The sequence below is a fragment of the Barbus barbus genome (genome assembly GCF_936440315.1).
Source record: "Barbus barbus genome assembly, chromosome: 48".
Classification (NCBI taxonomy): domain Eukaryota; kingdom Metazoa; phylum Chordata; class Actinopteri; order Cypriniformes; family Cyprinidae; genus Barbus; species Barbus barbus.
The window spans coordinates 6,494,378-6,513,278 of record NC_136726.1 but is presented as its reverse complement, the minus strand read 5'-3'; the positions used below and the strand labels follow the sequence as shown (position 1 = coordinate 6,513,278).

The 18,901-nt window shown below is 34.3% G+C and overlaps 1 protein-coding gene across 4 annotated transcripts in view; it reads right to left on the bottom strand.

The window, feature by feature from the left end:
- The window catches only part of LOC306866889 (MOB kinase activator 2-like), a 41,612-nt gene extending 25,971 nt beyond the window's left edge, over positions 1-15,641 (bottom strand). The window contains exon 1 of one of the 4 annotated variants that reach the window (XM_079412313.1): positions 15,286-15,641. In XM_079412313.1, the coding sequence (XP_079268439.1) occupies positions 15,286-15,302 (17 nt within the window). In that variant the 5' untranslated portion in view covers positions 15,303-15,641. Of the gene's footprint in view, positions 1-3,410; positions 3,832-15,285 lie in introns of those variants that run through there. The other 3 variants (XM_079412310.1, XM_079412308.1, XM_079412309.1) reach the window with 3 other exon arrangements.
- Between the last annotated feature and the right edge of the window lie 3,260 nt (positions 15,642-18,901).

The following is an 18,901-nucleotide window of genomic DNA, read 5'->3' as shown; positions in this document are numbered from 1 at the left end:
TAATGTATATATAAATACACATTCATGTATTTTGAAAATATTTACATGTATTTACATGTCCATATTTATATTCCTATAATTTATATTATAAATAAATATAATGTATAAACAACATGTTTTTCGGAGATATATACAGTGTCCTCCATAAGTATTGGAACAGTAAAGACAAGATTGCCCTGTTGGCTGTGGAGTCAAGACATTTACAAACATGATTAAAAGATGAATATGAGACAAAACTACAGAATGTCACATTTTATTATTAGCCGTTTCAACACATACATGTTTTACCAAATAAAAAGAACAGCACTTTTAGAGTTTGATCCCTCTATCTGATGTGAGCATAAGTATTGGAGCAGTTGCCTCACAGGTCTTTCTAAGTGATCAGCTGTGTCCTGTTACATTAATTCTTCAGATATTAAAAGCAGGGAATGTGTCGTATCAGTTATATCCATTACTTCTGCATTCTGAATCTTGCATTTGATGATGACACACACAAACCAGGATGAAGATGAGGGAGCTGACTTTGAGAGAAAAGCAAGCAATTTGGATGCTAAAAGAAAAAGAGGAAGTCAATTAGAGCTCTAGCAAAAACAAAGGGCATGGAGAAATCAAGAGTTTGGAAACCACCAGCAACCAACAACGACCTGATCGGCTGAGAAAACAACAGTAGTTGATGACAGACAAATCATAAAAGCTGTGAAAATGAACCCTAAAACACATGTCTGTAAAATCACCAACAACTTCCAGAAAGCTGGAGTGATGCTCTGACAATCTACTGTCCTCAGGAGACTTTGACACAGAATTACAGATGCTACACAGCAAGATGCAAACCTCTGACCAGCACCAAAAATAGAAAGGCGAGAGTGGAGTTTGTAAAAAAGCACAATGGTGAGCCAGAAGAGTTTTGGAACTGTGTTTATGGACCGATGAGACAAAGATTAACCTTTATGAACCTAAGTGATGGGAAAGCAAAAATGTGGAGAAAAAAGGAAGAGCATACAGCCTCATCTGTAAAGCATGGTGGAGGTGGTGTCATGGCATGGGCATGCATGGCTTCCTCTGGAACAGGCCCTCGCAACTTTACTGATGACTTAATGTATGATGACAGTAGCAGAATGAATTTGGAAGGGTACAAACCATCTTGAAAGAAAATACCACCAGATTAATTGGGAAGTGCTTCATATTGCATCAGGACAATGACCCAAAACACCCTGCCAGTTCAGTCAAGGAATTTATAAGGGCAAAGAAATGGAAAGTCTTCGATTGCCCAAGTCAATCTCCAGATTTAAATCTGATTGAACATGAATTTCAGCAGCTGAAGAGAAGAGTAAAGGCAGAAACTCCCCAAAACAAGCAACAATTGGGATTGGCTGCATTAAAGGCTGGGAAAAGTATGTCCAAGGATGAGACCAAGAGTCTGGTGATGTCTATGGGTCACAGACTCACTGCTGTGATTGTGTGCAAGGGATCTGCAACGAAATAATAGCTTTTAATCTTTAATAGCTGCCTTATGTTCAACTGTCACAATACTTATGCTCACATCAATGAGTGGGATGAACTCTAAAAGTGCTGTTCTTTGGTAAAACATGTATGTGTTGAAACGGCTAATAATAAAATGTGACATTCTGTAGTTTTGTCTCATATTCATCTTTTAATCATATTTGCAAATGTCTTCACTCCACAGCCAACAGAGCAATTTTGCCTTTACTGTTCCAATACTTATGGAGGGCACTGTACATGCATGTGTATGTATTTATATACATAATAAATATACGGGCGCCGCAGCATGGCTGCCCACTGCTCCGGGTGTGTGTTCACGGTGTGTGTGTGCATTTGTTCACTACTCACTGCTGTGTGTGTGCACTTGGATGGGTTAAACGCAGAGCACCAATTTCGAGTATGGGTCATCATACTTGACAATACGTCACGACTTTACTTTACTTTATACACATATATTATGCAAACAAAATTATGCTATTAAATCACATTCAAAATATAAGTTTTTAACATACTATAAAGTATTTGTACTGTGTTTATGTAGTATGCATATGTAAATACACACACACATACAGTATATATTGTAAAAATATTTAAGTGTATATAGATTTATATATTTTATCTTATATATAAATATATTTAATATATAAACAGCATATTTTCTTAGTTATATACATTCATGTGTTTGTATGTACATATACATACATATATACAGTACACACTCATATATTATGTAAACAGAAACTTTTATTTTGGATGCGATTAATCACAATTAACCGTTTGATAGCACCAAAAAAAAACAAAATTAAATCTATATATATAAAGACTAAAAAAAAAACTCCCAGTAAAAGGCTGCCTCTCCTTTGTTTTTGTATACATGTAAATATGCACAAAAGATGATCAATTACCTAACCACAGAAACAGATTACGTCACCCATTGTGTCAATCTAAAACCACTGAGAGGAGCTAGACCTCAAGCATCAGTTTTAAATCTTAGCCCTCTCTGCATTAACAAAGCAGCAACCACAGTGATCTTCTCCCAGACTCGATGACGTTATCCCTAACAGCACAAACTGAATACAGAGCAGAAGCTCTGGAGACTACAGCACCCGTGTGATAAGAACCTTCCCTTTGTGATGAGAAATCTGGAGAGAACTGCTTTCTTCAAAACCTTTTCTGGAAGAAGTAACATTTTGTGGGAACACCAGGGGAAAATTCAAAGGAAAATGTTCAGATGGCAAGAAATAATCCTGCATGATCTGAAAAAGCTGAGCATTTCTGAATAAAGCAATCAATTTAAAGCCAGAATAAGGCTGCATGAGTAAACAACTAGTGTGTTTTCTTCTTAAATACAGCATGAAAACATGTTAAATAACAAAGGGCTGAGAAAGTGCATGCGTCTTGTGTCCTAATGATCTGACTATGAATGGACTGGTCACTCAAAGCCTAAATGCTGAACTCATTGAATCCAATGAATATCAGTTGCGAGGATGCAGTAGGAACGGATGATGCTATGCGTTCGTTTCTGTTCCCTCTAGAAGAAAAGTAACACCCCTCCGCCCTCCCTCCTAAAAGCAAGTTTTACAGGTTTATTCCACGAAATCAAACCCAACAGTTTCATGGTTCGTTCTGGACGTTTTAAACCACGGAATAAGTTCGTAAACTAAATGAACGCTGCAAAATCAAGCGTGCGTTACACATTGAGCCCGACTAAAACACTAGTGTTTGTTGGGTCATTGTCAATTTAAACGCTTTTTTCACGATAGCGCGTAATGTAACACGTGTGGTTCTAATGGAACGTAACAATGAAATTCGAACGCGTTTAAAACCCAACAAAAGAATCAAACTCAACATTTGGCGAGAAAAACTTGAATAAGTCATGATTATGCCAGCTCGGTATTTAAAGTGCTTACCTATTTAAGGTGTACGAGCCGTTCCGTTTGAACCTCATCTTGGATGATAAAAGTTTGACGATTAAATCCAGAACTGTAAAAAGATCAGGCTGCTAACGGAGTATGTTACAGTAAGCTGCTGAAACACAAAGAGAGGGGAGCCCGAGTACGAGACCGCCTCTAATGTCCGTTTGTCTCAGTAGGACTGGCTTCAAATCAGACAGGGGGATGAGAAGGAGATTAACACTTCATTGTGTGCCTGTTAAGTTATTTATGGCAACAACAAAACGTTATGTTTAGTCTCAGATACGTTTCTTTTGGCGAAACCGCGGCATGGAGGATGTTTGACTGCGCGAGGAAACGTTTTGCCAGACTGACGAGTTCTTAAAGAAAAAATAAGCCGCGTTTAAACATGCTGCCAAATGCGCGTGCGTTAAAGTATGTATGTGTGTAATGTGTGAGAGAAAGAAAAATGTTGGTCATACCACCGACTTCCAATCATTTTTCTTCCTCCAACCAGTGAAAGCTCAAAGAATCCTCCTATAAGATCAGTTTTAGCTGTTTCCCAAGACACACATCGGGAAGAGCTAAAAATAGCCATAATGATATACGTTAGTTGGTCTGGTCTTAACCACGAGACCCCACCCAATACAGCAGCACTGACTGGTTCCACTTAAAAGACTAAAAATAGATCCAGAGCAGTACAGCTCTGAAAGCAACCCCCCAAAAATGTACATTTTTGTGCATTCGAAAACATATAAAGATTATATATATACTATTAATACAGCATTTTGTGCAAATTCAAAGGAATAGATAAGCCAAAAATGTAGATGAGCTTGTTTCTTGATAGAAACAGATTTGGAGAAATGTAGCATTACTTTACTTGTTCACCAATAGATCCTCTGCAGTGAATGGGTGCCGTCAGAACGAGTCCAAACAGCTGATAAAAACATCACAATAATCCAATAAAGTAATCCGCACCTCTCCAGTCCATCAATTAATGTATTGTGAACCGAAAAGCTGTGTGTCCGTAAGAAACAAACCCATCGTTATGGAATTTGAACTTTAAACCGTCGCTTATGGTCACAATATGAGTCCATAATCCATAATTATGCTTTCATTAGTGAAAATGTTTATACCCTGTTGTCCTCTCACATCAAAAGCCACCCATCTATATGCTTTGGACTGCTTGATCTGTGCATATTTCTCTCCTGATTAAAATTAGATTACTTTTTCACTCAAAACAGCAATATTAAGAATAGAGGACTCATATTTTGCCTGTAAGGAAAAGATTTGTTTGTTTCTTTTAGTTTTTTCAAAAATATGTTTTTTTTTATCAGCTGTTTGGACTCTCATTCTGACGGCACCCATTCACTGCAGAGGATCCATTGGTACGCAGGTGATGTAATGATATATTTCATTACGTATCATCCACATCTTGAATTCCCTGAGGGTGAGTAAAGTTTCAGTACATTTTCATTTTGTTTTTGGTGAACTATTCCTTTTATGGCTTATATTTGATATTTTCTGGATCTTTTTCTCTTGTTTTTTTATTACTTTTTCATTTCTGGTTTCAACAATAAACATGAATTTGAACTGAAATCAAATGGAATTTATTTCTAAGACATAATACATTTCATCTTTCAGTGTTAATTAACCACATACATTTATTTGTATAGGGTGTGGTGAAACTCTATTCAAATGCACACTCATGAATTGAAAAGGTGCCAGATCTTATATCCGTGTGTGTCTTGCGGCGATCACACAGAATATGATGAATGTGTTTCTCTCTCTGTAGGTGAGTCTCTTGCAGAGAGCTTGGCCGGCTGGCAGGACCATCATTATACAGTTAGCTGGCAGTGTCCTGAGTGATCGATACCTGCGGCTGCAGTCTGCAAAGAGTAATGCAATCCTCAGCGAGAACCATGAGTGCACCAGGACAAACCAGCCTTGCAATCCTGGGACAGACTGCTATTTACTGTGCAACCCACACACACACTTACCAGTTTCATAAATGCAAGACATCTGGTTATGACTAAAACTTTGAAAGCTGTTTTCTTGTGCTTTGATCACAATATGATGAGATTTAAAGCTGGTTATTCTTATACCCTTTCAAATTACTATATGAAATACAAGGCTGTTTACTCTGTATCTGGGTAACAGGGCAAGAGTCCACTGTTTTCGGCAGAACTAATACTCAGTATCATTTCAGAGGCAGATTTGGGAAATTTTATCTGCCAAACTCTTACAAGTCTCCCACATGCACCACCCATCACTAGGGTATGAGGTAAATGTCATGTCCGAGAACAAGATGGAAGACCAAGAAAACTGCTCAGGGGAGAATAAAGTCAAATATTCCATAACATCAAATCCAACAGCACTCAAAAGTATGTTTGTTCACAAACACACAAAAAAAGAAATCTTACCGAGGGCCAGGGTTGCCAGGTCTGTGAAACAAAATCGGGCCAATTGCAAATCAAAACTAGCCAAAACGTGTTATTTTTTTCTCATTTGTTTTCCTCTCCGTCGAAAATGCATTCCAGGGAGATCACTATACCCCGCGGACTAAAAAACAACCCGTGGCAAAAGTGTTAAATTATTACAATTTTGTGGGATAATTGCGAACTTGGCAACACTGCTAAGGGCTTAATGAGCAAGACTAGTTCTTTCAACACATCTGAAATATTTATTTATTATAGTTGTTTATGTATAAATATGACAAATAAACTTTTGAAGATGTGATTCATGCAAATGGATTTTTTTACTATAACTTATTTAAATTGTTATATTTTAATTATTTATTGAATTATTTATGTATAATTGATGATTACGACAGAATATGCAAAGATCCTTATTCAATGTGTGATATATATTTTAATAAATATCTACATATAATAGTATAATTCTAGATTATGTCTATATAGTCTATAATATTTTAATATACAGTTTAGAGTTTTATATTTATTCAAAATATAACAATTACTATATGTGTATATATATATATATATTATGTGTGTGTGTGTGTGTGTGTGTTTGTAGATGTATTACTCTATAGCGATGTTCAAAATACTTCAAAATTAGTATAATGTACAAAAGTACACATAGTGTATCTAAAAAAAAGTCACCCAGGTCTTAAAGGGATAGTTCGAATAGTTGAAAAGTTGTTATTTTTTGTTTTTGCGCACAAAACGTATTCTCGTAGCTTCGAAAAATTACAGTTGAACCACTGATGTCACATGGACATCGTATTAGTTAAAATATTAATTATACATTAAAATGTGAATCATATTTTAACAAAGTGTTAACTACCTTTCAGGGCATTGATCGTGGTAGTTCCCTTGCTGTCTATGGGAGGGTCAGAGAGTTCTCTGATTTCATCAAAAATATCTTAATCTGTGCTCTGAAGATGAACGAAGGTCTTATAGGTTTGGAACGACATGAGGGTGAGAAATGAATGACAGAATTTTCATTTTTGGGTGAACTATCCCTTTAAGGTTACTCAGAAGAACTAGTCATGGAAGAGGCTTTTGTGGCATCTCATGCTGGGTACACACTAAAAGATTGTTTTAAATCTTATAAGATCTTCAAAATGTGAGAGACCATGAGGACAAAAAATCCCAGATTTAACCATTTTGCTCCTATAGTGTGTGGTGTCCTCAGGATAGATGGCATGAACATGTATAAATATGCCAAAAAATTAGCCTGAGCTGCATGAAACTTCTTTTACAGTAGCAGAATAAAGATATACTAATGGAGAGAGAATGCAGTTATGATTGGAGGTGATGAAGTGCTGCCATCTAGTGTATAAAAGAGTGCATAAAACGTTTGGGCAGGGAACAAACATATTGGAAACTATGTACTTTTATGTGTTTTCATTCATTTGCCCTTTCATTGAATGGAAAAGTGCAGCCTGAACATTCTGCTAAATTATTATTTTTGTGCTTTATGCAAGAAAGCAAGTCGTATGGGTGAAGTGACATGAGGATGAGTAAATGATGACTGAATTTGTTTTTTGTTTTTGGTGAACAATCACTTTAATACCCCTCCCACCATTCTTCATGAAACTTCATATCAGGTGGTTTTCTTCGTTTCTGACTTGAGAATGAACTATGGGGGTTTTGTGGGTAAATTCAGCGTAACCGTTTTGTCTCATTGCAATATCCTGTAATTGAAGTCATTATACTGCGTATGGTTTCATTTCTGTTTCATAAGCTGAAGAACATCTGTCACATAGTTCTGCAAACACATTTCAGACATGAGAAAGATGGGTGAGATTTTGACAGGATGTCTGAAAATGTTCTGGGAAAAAAATGACGAAATGTCTGTAAACTTTTTTTTTCTTTTTTTTTTTTCTGAAAGTCATGAACATTTCCACCAGTGTTATGTCCATCACAATTAAAATTACATTCAAAAGTCTGGTAATATTTTATTTTGTGTTATGATTGTATTGCATCTTATTTATAAATTTTTATTTTTGTTCTTAACTGTTTTTAATACATTTTGAATAAAATTGTAATCAATTTTATTCTTTGCTATTATTGTTATTTTGATTTTTTTTTTTTATCTGTTGTAATTACTTTTATGATTTTTTAAAAACCATTTTACCATTGTGTATGGAATGTGCTGTATAAATAAATTAGCTCGCTTCCTTAAGGCTCCATTTATGTGAACAAAAATGCAGTAAAATCAGTAATATTGTGAAATATTATTATTATTATTACCGTTTTCTATTTGAATGCATTTGAAAAATGTTACTTAAAAGAACAGCATTTCTTTGAAATATAAATGTTGTAACATTATAAATGTACATAAAATCACATTTTTATAATAATAAAAAAATACTGCTAGATTAAAATAAAATTACACACAATGAAATGGTCCACGAAAAATAATTCACCCCTGAAGAAACACCCGATTTGGCCGATTATTAAATTAATAAATACAACTTAAATCACAAGTTACACCACAACCATGTTGATTTAATAGAGAACAGAAACCGCAAGCTTCAGCTGATTTTTGAGTTCTCTCAACTTTTTGTTGCATAAACTTAAAACAAAAAGTTGAGAGAACTCAAAAATCAGCTGAAGCTGGTTGCCTTAAATTTGTAAGTTTGAATAATGTGTTTTGTTATAAAGATCAAATTAAATAATGAAATGATTTTACCTTTAACATTTTACACCACTGTATTTAAAATTAAAATGTTACTATATTTATATGAATACTATATATTAAGTATTTTTATATTACAATTTTTATGACTTATTTATTTCATAATAATATTTTATATGATTTATTAATATTACAAATATCACTAGATACATATAAATGTATCCTTTCATTACGTGGACAAAAATACATGCAGTTTTGTTTTAACCTTTGCGTTTTAAAAAAACAGTACAATAAAATAATAACAATTAACCTCATTATTTCTGATCAGTCATTAGAAAACAGCATTAAGTATTACCATCAAATGTAGTTAATGTGAATGTAAAAATATATTACACACACATACAGTATAACTTTATTGATTATTTTATTATTTACGTGAAGTTGACAAGTACTTTTAGGAAGTTGTTGCGTCTTAAAACTAAGCGAAAGAGCATTTTAGAATCTCATGTTAAGCGAGAGACTAGAAAAAAATCAAGTATTCAAATTAAAAAGACGTTTAAAACATGTGAAAATCTTGATGTTGGTTTAAAAAAGGAACACAAAAGGCCATAAACACATACAATCCTTACGTATGACGTCCAGTACACTTAATTAAATACGAAATGCACTTTGCTTTTTATTTCTCCAGAAAATCTCCTTGACCTTAAAATCACTTTTTATGTGATTTAAAGAGATTGTGACTACAAAGGGTAACTATTTTAACAAAACCTGTATTAAAAACATCTAAAGAACCTGGCATGGCGTGTCAGCCAAACGACAGTTGTACAGTTTTAATAATGACAACAGCATAATAGTTAACATGAGTGAAAGGACAAAGCATGCTGTACCACAGTCAGGACCAAATCAAATTAAAGGAAGGCAGGATCACATGATCTTCTGTTTAATCAGAGCTCATTGGCTGACAGCCAATAACAAAGACACAAAGACTCGAACTAAAGGTCAGGGCGTAAGGGTTTGTTTTTGGCTTTAATAGACTGATGGAGGCTCTGAAGAGTCTGTTTAAGCCAGCATAACACAAGCTACGTCAAGACCCTTAAAGAAAGCTAGTTTATTGACATTTTGTGTGTTGATGTTTGCTTTACAGTGCTAATGACTATGTGTACTTTATGAGCTAATTGTTAGCAGTTCACTTAAGATAAAAGAGGCCAACACAATCCCAAAAGGTTATCGGTTTTAACAAAAATGTCAGTCTAGCTACATCAAAATATCGGTTCTAGTTACTGATTCTACACCTGTTTGAGAATGGCATAGTGTCTACGTTAAAGAAAACAAAAACTTTACTTCATGTTAAATTGTTAAGTATGTTATTTTACAAACATCTTGACATATTAAATCAAATATTTTTCAGTTGCACCACATGACATTTTACAACCTGAACTACCCTTGCCTTGTTATTAAATGGTTTGATTTCTTGATCTTGAGAGTCATTGGGGTTTGCTGTGGTTTTCATTATTATTTTCTTGTTTTATTTGCACAGGGGTTGCACCACATGACTTATTTGGGGAACAACAGTTTTTCAAATGTTAAACAGCAGTGAAGTTTTGTGATTTTTTTTTCGAAGTAAGAAAGAAAGAAAGACAAACTACTTGTTTCTTTCATTTTTTATGATAAAGATTTTTTTAATTAAGGCACCTCAAAAAATGAGATTGTTTTTTTTTCATTCATAAATTAAAAACATGCTCATCATAGAAATGTCACTGTATATATGAATTGGATTCTTAATGTAGCCTAATTTTGAATAAATTAAGAGATGTGGACAAAAAAAGTTACAGCACCACTGACCCTTAAACAAGCAGGTGCTATAAAAATCCAACTGCATTCCTATTTAATTGAAATAGTGCATCATGTAAGAACTATGGGAGTTCAGAAATGTTTTAAATACAGCATAGAGAGCTTAGTTTTACTCAACTCTGGGCTTGTTTTGAAATGTCCTGGCACTGTCGGTTCTGCACTAAGTATAGAATTTGCAAGCAAACAAGCAAGCAAGCAGCAATGCCAAGTAAAACATGTACAAACTCCAAGGACAAACCAGGACCTTTCAGAAGGAAAACACACAGCCATAATTCGCCAAACAACAAAGTCAAAAACAGTTCTAAAGACTGCAAATAATAATGTTTCATTCATCAGACCCTAACTAATCACAGCTTACCATTCCATAGATTGCTGACTACTAATGGTCTACAGGAAACAAATACATAAAAAAAACTGTGTGTCAAATATTTAAACAATATAGCAAACTATATAACTAATAACTTAAGTTGACCGGTCCAAAAATCTTGACCTGGAATAATATACGTCATGGCTATTGTAAAATCTGACACAGTTCCCATAAAGCACTGCTCTGAAAACAATAGCTCCCTCCACCCAGCGGACAGCACTTCCTTCCCTCCGGCCTTTCTATAATCGCTATTTTTTTTCTACAAAGTGGAAATCTCCACTCCAGTAAAAGTTCTGAACTCCATCCTATGTGTGTCAAGTGCCCTCCTTGACACCAATAGCTTATAAAACTATTGTTAGCATTCAAACTAGATTGCTAACCTGTCCCCTGACAGAACCTGACTGTTTCTTTACAGACCTTTTGTCTAAGCAAATTAAAGACAACAGGAAATCAAGCCTGACATAGAATAATACACTGATATTAAAATACTGGCAGATACCGATGAGCGTTAATTACTGACAAGCTATTGACAATAAACGATAAGCTAATAATTTCTGACATTATTGCTAATAACTGATAAGATCATAATTACTGACGTTATTGCAATAACCAATAAGATACTAATTATTGACAGAATATACAGAATTACCAAATTTTGCCATAAGTTACATATATTAAGTTTCTACAATAAATAAATATATTGTAGAAACTTAATTTCCTGTAAAGCTGCTTTGCAACGATTTGTATCGTAAAAAGCGATATACGAATAAACTTGAATTTAATTGACATGTTATTGCCAATAACCTTCAAGGTGAAAATTATTGACGATATTGCCCATAACCGATAAGATGTTAATTACTGACATGTTATTACAGATAACTGATAAGTTCATATTTACTGAAGTTATTGCCAAAAACCGATAAGATGCTAATTATTGACACGTTATTGTCGATAAATGATAAGCTGATAATTATTGACGTATAGCTGATTAACAGTAAGATGATAATTACTAACATGTTATTGCTAATAACCTATAAGCTGATAATTATTGACATTATGCTGATAACCGATAATAAAAATGCTAATTATTGCTGATAAATGATCAGATGAAATTATTGATGTTATTGCCAATAACCAATAACATGATAATTACTAACATGTATTGCCGATACATGATAAGATGATAATTATTGACGTTGTTGCCGATAAGCTGATGATTACTGACGTTATTACCGATAAATGATAGGCTGATAATTACTGATGTTATTGCGACAAATAATAAGATGTGGTCTTTCATGATACATTTGCTAGCAAGTTTGAATAAACACAATTCAACCCGTTTTTCTGCCGGAATGCAGGGTGAATCGCAGGTCAGAAGCCAAAATGTCACCGTCATCAAAACAGGAAAGGATTTGGACTACCAGCCTGCAACGACTTGCATGATGCTTTATGTGGTTAGAACAGACAACAACAGCAACAGCAGTTCAACAGAGGATGCTTATGTATTGAGATAAGAATGTGAATGTATGGTCACGGTCTTTGGACCTGTTAAACCAGCTGCATGATGGCATTAACCCATAGGAATGCCTGACAATGCCTAACCTTCTGTATATAACCAGAGGCTGAAGCCACATGTGACCTCTCACTGTCAGACAGCAGAGAGATGCTCTTAAAATTACGTTCTGCTGCATAGTTCGACTTTATGTAGATGAGCAGTGACATAAATGCAACCAATGGGAGTGCAGACGGGAGTTCACAAAGCTCTAAGACATTGATTTTGCGTAGAAGACAACAGCTAAGATGATTAAAAAACATTATACAACAGGAGAAAAAAACAACAACATATCAGTATGAATTTTGTCTAGTACGTACAGTATTTACTGGTGATTTTTCAAAAAATTTAAATACTGATATAAACTTAATCATAGGGCACAGTATACTAAAAACACTGTACTAAACTCTTATTTCTACCGTGGAATAAAAAATAAAGAAATAAAAACAGTAATTGCATCGTTTTATTTCTCAATTTTGAGTTTATCTCTGACAATCCTGACTTTTTTCCGTACAATTGTGAGATATAAACTCAGAATTTTGCCATATAAATTAAGAATTGCAAGATATAAACTAAAAATGGCAAGATATAAACTTAAAATTGCTAAAATAAGGGAAAATGTTATGACATGTTATCTCAAAGTTCTAAGACAAGTGTGTGTTTTGTCTTGTTTGTTTTTATCGAGTTATTGACTCGCAATAGGCCTTTTTTTTCAGAATTCCAAGATAAAGTTACCTTTTTAAAGTCTTTTATTCCATAGTAGAAATACGTTTCCATAAAAGCAGCTTTTTCCATGGCGTATCTAGTTATCTATATATATATATCAATCAAGGGGTGAGAACCAGAAAGGTGTAATTTCACCAACTTTACAGGAGAGCCAAAACATAAATTTTACCATAGTTTGATCTGACTTTGTGTACTGATTTCAGTTGTTTATAATAAAAATGTGTACACTCATGGATGACAGTACTTTTGCCAGTTGTCACGAATCTGGTCTATGAACTTCCGTTTACTCAACACCAGAGGTCACTCCTCCATCACATTGACTTTCACACCACACAGACTGTTACATTTTACCCTGGACTGCATTTCCCATCATTCATTGCACTAAGTACACACAGCTGTCTCAATCACAAGCTCACACCTCAGAAACAGCTCACAATCACACACCGTTTATAAACCATGGACTTCTTTTCACAGATCACCGTGTATTGTTCTGCGTTTAGCACTCTCCAAGTGTTAGCTGCTTTACTGAGCCGTTCTGTGTTTATGTTTAGCGCCGAGTATTATTCTGCGTTTATCGCTCTCCTAGTGATAGCTGTTTTACCGAGCCATTCTGTGTTTGTTTAGTTCCAGTATTGTCTAGCGTTTATCGCTCTCCTAGTGATAGCTACATTACGGAGTCCTTCCGTGTTTTCTAAGTCTGTTTAGGTTTTGTTTATAGCCACGTTTCATGATTCCTGCCGGTGTATCTTGGATTAACCCTTGTCTCGCCGTTCGGACTCTGTTTATACCTCATTTTGATTATTGCTCAGGTTATCGGACTACCCCTCTTCTCAAGCCCTCTGGATATTGTTCACCGATCATAGACTCATGCTTGCCCTCTGGATTATTATTGTATCTTGTCTGTGCCATACTTGTGTGCTGATGTTTTGACCCTGCTTGTGTTTTTGACCATGTCTTTGTTTAATAAAGTTTGCAAATGGATCTGCACGTCTCACGTCTCGTTTGCCCCGTTACACCAGTAGAAAGAGCTCATTAAGAGCTTTCATTTGATTATATATATATATCTCCATTTCACCAAAAATGTCACTTACGCCCTTCTGGTTCTCACCTATATATTTTGAAATTATTTCCATGTATTTCCCATGCATATATTTATATTAATATAATTGATATTATAAATATTTTAAATGTATAAACATACAATTGTTCTTGAATATATCCATGCATGTGTGTGTATTTATATATACATAATAAATATACACAGTACACACACATATATGATGTAAAACCTTTATTCTGGATGCGATTAATCGCGATTATTCATTGCCCAGCACTACTTTATATGTAAAACAGTATTTAATTCCAGCACATTTAAAGGGATTGTTCACCCAAAAATGAAAATCCTGTCATCACTGACCCGTATTAATTTCTTCAAAAAATAAATTTTGAAGGTATTTATTGATTTTGTCAATTTTATTTTTTGGTGAACTACCCTTTTAAAATAAACCAAGCAAGCAAGCATACAGTACTTCATACACTCAAACTTTAAGGTACGGTGTAATTCAAAGTAAAGTTTACATGGACAAAAAGTAAAGCTCATGCAGTCGAGTTAATGTAAAACTAACCTCCTGATAGATATCCATTTATGCAACCATTCGCCAATACCTGAGAAAATCTCAAAAACTAACTAGGTGTCAAAAAGTAAATGTCTTAATGGATCTGTAATACATCGGTGACAAATATTTAAGTCTTCTGATCGATTATTGACCTAAAATAGCCCGACAGGTCAGGATGTAGCTTCTCATGTGGCAGGATGTCATGAAGGAAACCACACGAATACAACAAGGTGCCATGTTCTGTTTAAAGTTATAGACAATATCTAGAGAATGACTGAGCCACTTCCAATACAGTTAGTGAGCTGATTCTACTATATTTCAAAGCTCGTTCACTTTGAAGAACAACGACTTAATTTATTGAACATGGCACAAAACGTAAAAATCTGAACTCTCACGCACTCTTAAAAATAAAGGTTCCAAATTGGGTGTTTTTGCAGTGATGCCATAGAAGAACCATTTTTGGTTCCTTTCAGTGAACAGATCCTAAAAGAACCATTTTGAAGTACATTTTCAAATCTAATGAACCTTTTTGGAGTATAAAGAACCTTTTCTGCATTTGAAAGGTTCCATGGATGTTCAAGGTTCTTCATAGAACCATTGATGCCAATAAAGAACCTTTATTTTTAAGAGTGCACATGATCATTCATAAGTGGCCAAAATAATAATTGAACTCACCCCATCAACCAGTCCATGCTGCTGGCAGCTGATCCACGCCAGCTCTGCGTTGACTTTCACCGGCTGTTTGAAATGATATCCAGGGCTGGATTTGCTCTTTCTGGAGTGGAGCCTAAATGTATAACAGTTTTGGACACGGAGCTGCTCCTCATTGACTTTGACTGATTTCTAAAGAGCCTCGATTTGAACTGGTGCTATGAGGGCTGGTGGGGTTCAGTTGTCAGAACTGTGCTGCTTGTGTTGTGGGATGCCGGTGCTCCGGTGCTCATGTCTTGATGTCTGTAAGGCAGGAATGAAGCACATTCAGTGTCTAATGCTTCAGTCCCGCTGCTGCTTGATTTCAGGAATCCGGAAGTAAACACGGACTGTTTCAAAGCCCAGCGAGATGACTTTCAGCACTGAAGATCGGAATGAACCCAAAACTGTCTAGTTAGGCAGCGTACTAGGCTTTGAGACACAACCACTGATTCCGTGCCTGTCATTGTTCACCTCAGCTGCAGTCAGAAATAAACACAAATGTCCTGCAAGAGACACATCCACATTTAATAAATATTCCCCTGGTTTCACAGACAAGGCTTAAACCTAGTCCTAGACTAAAATGTAAGTCTGAGCTGTTTCAACTGAAATAAACTTGCACTGACTGATCTTAAAATATATATCAGTGCCTTTGTTTTGGCTCAAGATAATGTTTTTTTCTAAGCATGTGTATAAATATTACTTAAATGTCCTAATTGAACTATGCCCTACTCCTGGTTTAGTCTAAGCCCTGTCTGTTAAACCGGGCCATTTAATCTTATTTCTCGGATCCTGCCATTTTTATTTTTATTTATTATTTTATGTAGTTTAATGTAATTTAGCCTAATTTAAATTAGCCAATTTATTATTATTATGACTACTCTTATTAAATATTACTATTCAATAATAGTTGTCATAATAATAATAAATTGGCTAAATTATTATTATAAAGGAACCAGTTTTTTTTTTTTTTTTTTGCACTCTTTAACCGGTCATCTTGATTAATTTTTTTTATTATTATTATTTCTAGCATACGTTTCAGAATTCATTCTTGCTATTCAAGTCAGGCCAAATGATACATAATGATACATATCTATAACTGTTTTTATGTTTCTTTACTTGCTTACATAAATGCTTATAAATGCTTACATTTTATTTTCAACGTCACTATCAAAGTTGTTGTCATGTCAAGGACTAAAGAACCTTTCATCCTACCAAGATGGCACTGTAAATGTAATTATGTCATTGCAAACTCTATGGCAACTCTACAGCAGGTTTTCACACTTTAATACCATATTCTTCTAACCCTGCCTATAGTGCCACCTGAAATTTTATATTCGAATCTTTTAAAAATATAAATTATTAAATTACTCATTTAGCTAGGCCTATATAATATAGTTGTAATGTATTATATTTTATGTTTTAGTTGTATTCATTTTATTTTAAAATACCTATTTTGATTAATTAATTATCAATACAACTGAATTAATACGTTAAATTAATACTGACATCTTAAAAGACGTGCAATTCTACTCTCAGCCGCTAGGGGCTCGCGAAAACCTGCATTAACCAATAATTCTAAAGTCTTTTGGAGGAACTCACAGATATTCGGTGTGTAACTGGTCATCTGTATCGACTAAAGTGTAGACTAAAATGATAGCAAAAACTTAATATCGCACAGAATAATTTATGCTAAAAATGCACTCTTAATTTAGAAATTTAGCAGAATGACATGCTGCTGTTTAAATGGCAAATACAAGCACCAGTAAAGTAGTTAACAGAATTTATGTAGTCATATAAAGTCCTTATGACAGCTTTGTGTGAAAAACAGAGCTAACATATAGCGAGCATATTGAAACATGCCATCTTAATATGTCTTGAGCCAGTTTCAATGACTGAAGCAAAACTGTTTCTTGCATGTCTCCTGAATACAAATAGTTAAATAAATTAATCAGTTTATCACACAAAGCCTTAAAATATAGATCACAAGTAGTGCTGTCAAACGATTAATCGCGATTAATCGCATACAAAATAAAGTTTTTGTTTGTATAAGATATTTGTGTTCTGTGTATATACACACACACTCATACACACACACACACACACACACACACACACACACAGTATTTGAAAATATTTACATGTCTATATTTATATTCATGTAATTTATATTATAAATAAGTATAACATATTTTTCTGAAATATATACATGCATGTGTGTGTATTTATATATACATAATAAATATACACAGCACACATACATATATTATGTAAACTAAAACATTTATTTTGGATAAAATAATAAATATTTTTATCGCGATTAATCGTTTGACTCACAAGACTTTATAATGCCTATTTTTGGAGATTGACAGCCCCAGTCCCCATTCACTTTCATTAAATGGAAAAGGGCAGTGTGGACATACTGTTAAACATCTCTTTTTTTGAAAGTCATCTGGGTTTGGAATGACACGAGGATGAGTAGATGATGACAGAACTATCCCTTTAAGGTTATGACCAGGTCTTACATGAAATCTTAGCACACAAGGTCGATTCCCTTTAGATATTTACCTTGTGCAAATACTGTACAAATCAATGCACATCTCTCTGATTCCAGACACGCCGTCTCCTGTCTTCCCCTGAGCGATGTGCTCAGTGCCTGAGGACTCAGACTTACCTTTGATCCAAGAGCACATCTGGCCCACCTGACAATTACAAATGGTGTCTCCTTTCATTGGCATCATTGAAATCACATGAGAGCAGACGTGATGTATGTGGAAGGAGAAAGAGATGTTCTGAATAATACATGCTGTTTGGCCTCCTTGATGACGAATAAACCAGGAACAACAATGTCACCAAGTACCAACAGATGGCAGCACCATACAAAGGCCAAGAAAACTGGTGTGATGTAAGTACACAGCTTGCATGGCACGTTTAAAACATATATTTTTAAATAGACGTTCTGTGAAGGGTGGCGTCTAACCTCTAGAAAATCATATGCTTCATTAGGCCAAACAAAATTATATATATGAGCTTTATTATTAATTTATTTGGGGTTTATATTACTTAACAACCCTGTGACCAACATTTGGAACATATTTAATACAAGCCTGATTTGGGTGATTTTGTGGTTTTCTAGCAAGAACATCAAATACCAAGCAAAATAAATGCATTTTAATAAAAATAAAATACATGTAAATAATAATAATAAAACAAACCAATGCCAGAATGGGTAACATGGCTGCAAATTTTGCCTAATTTAATCCGTCGCTCATTGGGGGCAGCTAATTTTTTGGCAAAATATTGTTTTTTATTTGTTGATAAACGTATATTTACCATAAATGAAAGGAAAATATTTGTGAACTTTTTTTTTTTTTTTCTTCTTACAATATCTTGGGTAACAGAGTTGAATAGTTTGTGTAAAAAAATAGAAAATATAATTAAATATTCCAAAGAATATTTAATTTTGAAAAATCATGTTTGATTACATTTTTTAAATCATTTAGATTTATTTTAATGCAATTATTATGGCCAGAATAATTCAAAATTTCTATTATTTTAATTGTTACATACAGTCAAGGAGGTCAAGACCACCATTTAACGT